General features: G+C 48.5%; 1 protein-coding gene across 2 annotated transcripts in view; it reads right to left on the bottom strand.

Moving 5' to 3' along the window:
- Nucleotides 1-1,232: 1,232 nt before the first annotated feature.
- KANSL3 (KAT8 regulatory NSL complex subunit 3) overlaps nt 1,233-8,713 on the bottom strand; it is a 56,533-nt gene continuing 49,052 nt past the window's right edge. Inside the window, exons 22-23 of one of the 2 annotated variants that reach the window (XR_004054351.1) lie at nt 1,477-1,619; nt 1,233-1,291 (exon numbers count right to left, since the gene is read on the bottom strand). Coding sequence is in view for 1 of the 2 variants with exons in the window: in XM_030921171.1 (XP_030777031.1) it covers nt 5,061-5,063 (3 nt within the window). In the remaining variant the exon portion in view is untranslated. Of the gene's footprint in view, nt 1,292-1,476; nt 1,620-4,636; nt 5,064-8,713 lie in introns of those variants that run through there. The other variant, XM_030921171.1, reaches the window with a different exon arrangement.

The following is an 8,713-nucleotide window of genomic DNA, read 5'->3' as shown; positions in this document are numbered from 1 at the left end:
TCAGATTTCACATAAAAAATGTGGGTATCAGGCTTCTCTTTAAAAACCAGAATTTCTGGCCAGGTGCTATGTCTCATGCCTGTTATCTCAGCACTTTGGGAGGCCGAGGCGGGCGGATCACCTGAGGTCAGGAGTCAAGACCAGCCCGGCCAACATGGTGAAACCCTGTCTTTACTAAAAATACAAAAATTAGCTGGTCGTGGTGGTGGGCACCTGTAATCCCAGCTACTCGGGAGGCTGAGGCAGGAGAATCGTTTAAACCTGGGAGGCGGAGGTTGCAGTGAGCTGAGATTGTGCCACTGCACTCCAACCTATGTGACAGAGTGAGACTCCATCTCAAAAAAAAAAAAAAATTCTGGCCACATGGGAGCACTTCCTGGAGGTAAGTAGTTGCTGCTGCCTTTTGGACAGGGTGACCTACCCGTTCACCACAGTTGCCCCAGCCCCTATCTCCACAAACCTGAGGGACCCAGCCCTTTGCCACCTGCCCCAGGCACCCCTGTTCAAGCCAGAGTCCTGTTGCTGCTGAGACAATAGGTGGCAGCTTTTGAGACTCCTTCCCACACTGGAGGTTCTTGGCTCCATGCTTAGAGTTCCCACCACCTGCTGGGCCTTGTCATCCAGTGCTCAAGGGTCAGCAGACAGAGAGGGAAGCTCAAAGAGCTGAAGCCAGAACACAGGCCCTGAGTCCTGACTCCTCCACGGCTCAGTGTGTCCGTAAAGGTTCGCAGGCCCCTCACTGGCAAGCAACAGATACAAACCCCGACCCGGGCAAGAGGGAGCCTGAGTGACTGAGAACTGCAGGAAGAAGAGAACCCCCAGGCCACCGGGGGTGGGGACAGCAGCCCTACACCCCTGCACCCCTTCTATGGCACTGCCATGGGTGAGCTGGAGCCGGCTCCTCCTGGCCCAGAGAGCGCACTGCGGGCATCTCTTCCCAGCTCTCGGTTGATGCCTACCGGGAGCTTGAACTAGGCAAGGCAGGAGTATCTACAACCCCCAGAAATCAGCACATGCTGGCTGAGTGTGGTGGCTCACATCTGTAATCCCAGCACTTTGGGAGGCCAAGGCGGGTGGATCACCTGAGGTCAGGAGTTCGAGACCAGCCTGGCCAACATGGTGAAACCCCGTCTCCACTGAAAATACAAGAATTAGCCAGGAGGATGGTGGGCGCCTGTAATCCCAGCTACCTGGAAGGCTGAGGCAGGAGAATCGCTTGAACCTGGGAGGCGGAGGTTGCAGTGAGCCGAGATCATGCCATGCACTCCAGCCTGGGCCTCAGAGCGAGACTCTGTCAAAAAAAAAAAAAAAAAAAGAAATCAGCACGTGCTACATATCAGGGCTCCCCCCACCCCCAGCCAGGGCTCAATCACCTAGCAGCATGCACTGCCGACTCAGCTCCAACTGCCTTCTCTCCCTGGGGCCCACTTCAGGATACACTGTGAGGGGAGAATCTTATCTGAGGCCTCTGCTTACCCGGTAACCTCTGAGGCTGTTGCCTCAGAGGAAGCGTGTCTTCCAGGTAGACCAAGACAGTAGCTGCCGTGCTGGGTGATGCCAGGTGCATATCCTTCTCTGGGCCTCCATTCCCTCATCGGTGATATGGAAATGAGTCACTCCTACCTCAAGAGTGGGGGGCATTTAGTGAAAGTGCTCTGTAAAGTTCTGACGAATGTGGATCATCACCTCCTTCCCCACCAGCAGTGCTGCTCTACCAGCCTGACCACCCCGCGCCCTGCCCTTTACCTCACTGCTTTTTAACATTCCTGCCCTCCCGCCTGGCTTCTGACTCACAGTTACACTGAACTTTGGATCCTGTCAGCGTCTGGGTCAAGTATGGCAAGTCAGTTCCCCCCAGGTATCAACTTTGACTGATGGTGGCTGTCCGCAGCTTGGGGTTGACTCAGTGTGACAGTGATGCAATTGATTAGTAATGTCTGCCAAGGCCACAGGCAGCGGTGCGGAGGCTCACCTGCCACTTAGTTGCCATCTCTGTCTACATGGATGATGATCTAACTGTGCCTGATGATGGGCTGTCTGTTGTAGGTCCTGACCTCACAGCCACATCTTAGCCACAGCTCCTGTGCAGAGCCGCCTCGTTTCTCTCCCACAGGAGCAAGAGTTGTGGAGGAACAGGTCTTGGATTGGGCAGTCAAATCCTGGAAGTCTGGGTTGGACAACCCTTGGCCTTGAGCTACATACAGAGTTTGATCCCTGGGTAGTCGTCAGGGAGGCTGCCTCTTGGGAGAAACCCAGGTAGGCTGTCCAAAAACCAGCAAGGTCTTTCCAGCAGCTGGAGAGGGATGATCTAGGATCCACACCAATAGGATAGAGTAAAAGTGGCACAATTCTGGTGTCATTTGTAGAGTAACCGCAGTGCTTCTGAGCTGGGGCCTGTGGCCTTGGGTATGGGGATAACCAGTAGACGATAAATTTTTTACATCATTTCAAGGCCGGGCGTGGTGGCTCACGCCTGTAATACCAGCACTTTGGGAGGCCGAGGCGGGCAGGTTGCCTGAGGTTAGGAGTTTGAGACCAGCCTGGCCAACATGGCGAAACTCCGTCTCTACTAAAAATACAAAAATTAGCTGGGTGTGGTGGCAGGTGCCTATAATCCCAGTTATTCAGAAGGCTGAGGCAGGAGAATCGCTTGAACTCGGGAGGTGGAGGTTGCAGTGAGCCAAGATCACACCACTGCACTCCAGCCTTGGTGAAAGGGCGAGATTCCATCTCAAAAAAAAAAAAAAAAAATCATTTCAAAGTCCAGCTGTCATCAGCTCACCCCTCTGCATAAACCTGGTCCATGACCTTCCATTGCCCTCAAGTTAAAACCCAAATGCCTCAGTCCGGAAGGCTCTTCATGGGCTCTGCTTCCTTCCCCAGGCTCCTGGCTCACATCCACCCCACCCTCCACCACCCATAGCACCCAAACCCCTGCAGTTTCTGTCTGGGCTGATCCCTGAGGCCCCACTCCAGCTCTCTGGCCTGACTGGCTGTCCCTCAGCTCTAGAAGAACATTTTCGCCCAAAAAAATATGTCACTGCTCCCACTTTTCCTTCCAGTCTCTCAGAAGTTTCTTCCTCCAGGAAGCCTTCCTGGCTTAGCTACCCATCCCGTGTACCCCCACAGCACCCAGTGCTTGTCTACCCGCCACTGTAGACCCATGACTTCCAGCATCCCTGCTTCCCCAGACTGTCAGCTCCCCGAGGGCAATTCGCAATCCCTGTTGACCACCAACCCCAAGTTATACCTAGGCCCGTACAACAGGGGTCCCTTCCTTGTTTTTCTTTTTACCGAAATTATTTTGGTACATGTGCCCACTAGCAACATTCAGAAACATCCCTGGTATTCCTCCACATCCCCATGGTTCCCAGAGGGCTCCTGCATGCTCGGGAGGCAGCCCCAGGTTCTTTGCCACTGCATTTGCTCAGATTGCTGTTGTCCTGGGGAGGAGCAGCTCTTCCCACGGATAACCTCTGCCACATTCCCATCTGCCTTTGGAGAAGGGAGAGAACCCGGTCTTGATTCTTCCTTCAGAAATACAGCTACACCCCATCCCTTCCCCTCCCCACCCTGCACACACCCATGAGACCAAGCAGGGACATTTAATAAGGTTTTAACATTTCTGGGAAGCAGTAGAAGGGACTCAAAACAAGGACACAACCCACAACTGCTTCCTGAAGCTGCCTCACCCCTACCCACGCAGCACATGCCACACCCAGTTCCTGACGTGGATCTGCATCAGGGCCTAGACCTCCAGACACCACCTGCAGCTCCAGGAGGCTCCACACCTTGGAACTCACTACTCAGAGGAGGAAGGCTCATTTTCCTCCACCCTCATTGGGGGCTTTTCTCTAAATCCTCATTTCTAGGATTAACTTCCTAGCTGTTGGTCGACAGTGTCCAACCAATGGTGAAAACGCTTGAATATCTCCTCTGCTGAGAAGCAGCCATCCAATCAAAATGGTGGGTTTGGGTTACTTCTGCCACTCTCCCACACTGCTCCCCGCAATATACTGAAGTCCTAACCCTCAGCACGTGAGAATGTGGCCTTATTTGGGAATAGGGTTGTTGCGGGGGTAATTCGTTAAGATGAGGTCACAGTGGAGTAGGGTGGACCCTCATCCACCATGACCGGCACCCTCGTAAGGAGACAGTTGTGGGAAGACGTGGGCACAGGGAGAGTGCTACGTGAAGACAGGACTGGGCACAGGGAGAGTGCCACGTGAAGACAGGACTGGGCACAGGGAGAGTGCCACGTGAAGACAGGACATGGACACAGGCAGAATGCTACGTGAAGACAGGACTGGAGTGATGTGGCTGCAAGGAGTGCCCGAGATTGCCAGCAAACCAGTCGCAGCCAGGAAGAGGCAAGGAAGGATTCCCCTCCAGGAGCATGGCTCTGTCAACACCATGGCCTCCAGAACTGGGAAGGAAGAAATATCTGTTGTTTTACTGATTTATTTTTGAGACAGGGTCTTGCTCTGTTGCCCAGGCCGGAGTGCAATGGTGTGATATTGGCTCACAACCTCACAGACTCAGGTGATCCTACCTCCTCAACCTCCTGAGTAGCTGGGACCACAGGCACATGCCACTACACCTAATTCTGCGTAGTTTTTGTAGAGATGGGCTCTCACTGTGTTGTCCAGGCTGGCCTCAAACTCCTGAGCTCAAGCAATCCACCCACCCTGGCCTCCCCAAGTGCTGGGATTCCAGGCACAAGCTATGCACCTGCCTCTGTCGTTTTAAACCACCTGGTTTGAGGTACTTTGTCATGACAGCCCTGGGAAACAAGTGCAGTGATATTCAAGGGATGACATACCTGTCTGCAGGATGAACATGAATCACCATCAATACCACTTTCCAGGAGGCAGCGAGGATGCACACAGGCAGGACAGTAATACTGGTAGCTTAATATTTGTTTGGTGCTAACCTTGCTCCAGGCTTGGTGCTATGCAGGTCCCAGGAGTTATTTCTTCTCACAACCCCCTTAGGAGAAAGTTCTGTTCTCATCCCTGGGTTCCACAGGATGAGGCTAAGGGAGATTGAGTTGCCTGAGGTCACTGGCAAGAAAAGAGACAAGCCGGGCGCGGAGGTTCACGCCTGTAATCCCAGCACTTTGGGAGGCTGAGGCGGCCGGATCACGAGGTCAGGAGATCGAGACCATCCTGGCTAACACGGTGAAACCCCGTCTCTACTAAAAAATACAAAAAACTAGCCGGGCGAGGTGGTGGGCGCCTGTAGTCCCAGCTACTCAGGAGGCTGAGGCAGGAGAATGGCATAAACCCGGGAGGCGGAGCTTGCAGTGAGCTGAGATCTGGCCACTGCACTCCAGCCTGGGCGACAAAGCGAGACTCCGTCTCAAAAAAAAAAAAAAAAAAAAAGAAAAAAAGAAAAAAAAAAAAGAATCACTTGAACCCGGGAGGGGGAGCTTGTAGTGAGCCAAAATCATGCCACTGAACTCCAGCCGGGATGACAGTGAGACTCAGTCTCAAAAAAAAAAAAAAAAAAAAAAAGAATGATATAATTGACTTTGAGGACTTCGGGGTAAGGGGGAGGGTGGGGGTGATTAAAATACTACACATTGGGTGCAGTGTACACTGCTCAGGTGCCAGGTGCACCAAAATCTCCGAAATCACCACTAAAGAACTTACCCACGTAACCAAAAACCACCTCTTCCCCAACAACTAATGGAATAAAACTTAAAAATAAGATTTTCTGTCTTTGATTATAATGTGTCTAGATGTGGGTTCTCCTTATTGCTCCCAGTTGAGACTCCATGTGAATGCTTTCAAACTGAGGCCTTTCAATTTTCTCTTAATTCTTAGAAATGTTATCCTCTATTATGTAAAAAAATTACTTCCTTGTTTTTTATCTCATTTTCCTTTCATGGCTTTTAAAAATTGAAAACAGTTTTGAGAGACAGGGTCTCACTATGTTGCCCAAGCTGGAGTGCAGTCGCTACCCACAGGCCTGATCATCGCACACTACAGGCTCGAACGCCTTCCCGAGTAGCCAGCTTTCCCTTCATGACCCTTAATTGTGTTCTACTGTTTCTACTTCTGTCCTCTATACTTCCTGGCTTTTTTGATGCCTTCTGAGAGAATTCCTAATTCTAATCTTCCAGTTAATTCTTTAGCCATATCCCTTCTACTTTTTATCCCATAATTACCTTGTTTTAGCTATTATATTTTCTATAACATTTCTGGGTTTTTAAATAAGTTTCCTGTTGTTTCATATCAATATCTGACCAACCATAACTCCTTACATATATCAGTCACATATTAACTTATCTCTTCCAATAATTCTGCTTCAGAAGGTATATGTTGTCCACTGTTGCCTTTTGTGAAGTGGCTATCTCCTCAAATGTTTAGTTACTTGTGGGGTGGTGTTGAAGAAGGCCAAGTGGGAAACTAAAACTTCAATCCCGATGAGTAGTAATAAGGCTCCCAACCCCCAATCCTGTTGTGCCATTAGAGACCATGTGGTTAGCCTGGAAATCTACCGCCACCTGGCAATAAGACACACTCCTGTCCCAGCAATTCTCGTGCCTCAGCCTCCCGAGTAGCTGGGATTACAGGCGCCCATCACCACACTCAGCTAATTTGTATATTTTTTTTTAGTAGAGACAGGGTTTCACCATGTTGGCCAAGCTGGTCTTGAACTCCTGACCTCAAGTGATCTGCCCGCCTCGGCCTTGCAAAGTGCTAGAATTACAGGCATAAGCCAATGCACCCGGCCCTTTTCTTGTTTTCTAAATTATATTTGAAGCGAAACTTACAACACTGTCTAATGTGGTTGTCAAAGTACATAGATAGTTATACTAGAGGTGGAAGAGGGTAATGTGGATACCAGGAGACTGTGATAAGTTATATAAAGTAACATTTTAGAGCAACCACTAAAAAACTATACAAGGAGATACAACTCAAACCACTATGAACAAACCAAAATTGTATTCTAAAAAAAGTGTTCAAGTAACCCACTTACAGGCAGGAAAATGAAAACAAAAAATGGAACAGAAAACAGAAACTAAAATGGCCGACTTAAGGCCTGACATTACCTATAATTACATGTAAGAAAACAGTCTAAAAACTCTAATTAAAAGAATGAGAATGGTATAGAAGAAAAATCATATGCTACATGCAGTCTACAAGAAATTCACTTGAAATATAATGACATAGGCAGGGTGAAAACAAAATAATAAAAAATATATCATGCAAACATTAATCAAAAGCAAGTAGAATGGGTATAGTGTCAAATAAAGTACACATCACGGCAAAGAAAACTAACAGGGACAGAGGGACATGACATAATGATAAAAGGGTCAATCCACCAAAAAGACACAGAAATCCTAAAAGTGTACGTACCAAAAAACAGAACGGAAAACTATGTGTAATAAAAACTGACAGAACTGAAATGAGATATAGACAATTCCACAATTATAGTTGGAAATTTCAACACCACTCTTTCAACAGTTGACAGAATAACTTGACAGAAAATCAGCAAGGATATACAATAACTTGACAACCCCATCAACCAACAATTTCATCGACATTTATGGAACCCTCCACCCAACAACAGAACACATTTAAGCACCCACAGAATACATAGCAAGATCGATCACCCCTGGGCCATAAACCTCAACAAATTTAAAAGACCACAATGAGATGCCACTACACACCTATTAAAATGGCTAAAATAATAAATAAAAGAGGCCAGGCACGGTGGCTCACACCTGTAATCCCAGCACTTTGGGAGGCTGAGGAGGGTGGATTACCTGAGGTCAGGAGTTCAAGACTAGCCTGGCCAACATGGTGAAACCCCATCTCTACTAAAAACTAAAAAAAAAAAAAAAAAAAAAAAAAAAAAAAAAATTAGCCAGATGTGGTGGCAGGTGCCTGTAATCCCAGACTAGGGAGGCTGAGGCAGGAGAATTGCTTGAACCTGGGAGGCCGAGGTTGCAGTGAGCCAAGATTGCGCATTGCACTCCAGCCTGGGTGACAGAGTGAGACTCTGTCTCCCAAAAATAAAATAAAAATAAATCATAAAAGAGACAATATAGAGTGCCGGTAGGAATGCAGAGAAAATGAATCTCTCATACACTGCTGACAGGAATGTAAAATAGTACAACTACTCTGAAAAACAGTGGCAGTTTCTTTTTTCTTTAGAAACAAGGTCTCACTCTGTTGCCCAGATTGAGTACCATGGCATGATCACAGCTCACTGCAGCCTTGACCTCCCAGGCTCAAGCAATCCTTCCATTTCAGCTTCCCAGGTAGCCGAGACTACCAGTGCGCGGCATGACACTCGGCTAATTTGTATTTTTGTAGAGTCAGGGTCTATCACGTTGCCTAGGGGGTTTCAGACTCCTGAGCTCAATCAATCCTCCCATCTTGGCCTCCCAAAGTGCTAGGATTACAGGTGTGAGCCATCAGGCTGGGTTGGCAGTTTCCTAAAAAATTTAAAACCTAACATATGACCCAGTAATCACGCTCCTGGTCATTTATCATAGAGAAATGAAAACTCATGTTCTCATAAAAAAAAAAACTGCATACAATTGGCCGGGCACAGTGGCTCACACCTGTAATCCCAGCACTTTGAGAGGCCAAGGCGGGAGGATTGCCTGAGGTCAGGAGTTTGAGACCAGTCTAGCCAACATGGTGAAACCCTGTATCTACTAAAAATACAAAAAAAATTAGCTGGGCCTGGTGGT

The sequence above is a fragment of the Rhinopithecus roxellana genome, chromosome 17 (genome assembly GCF_007565055.1).
Source record: "Rhinopithecus roxellana isolate Shanxi Qingling chromosome 17, ASM756505v1, whole genome shotgun sequence".
NCBI lineage: Eukaryota > Metazoa > Chordata > Mammalia > Primates > Cercopithecidae > Rhinopithecus > Rhinopithecus roxellana.
Note: the sequence above shows the minus strand (reverse complement) of the source record. Positions and strands in the feature narration are given on the sequence as shown.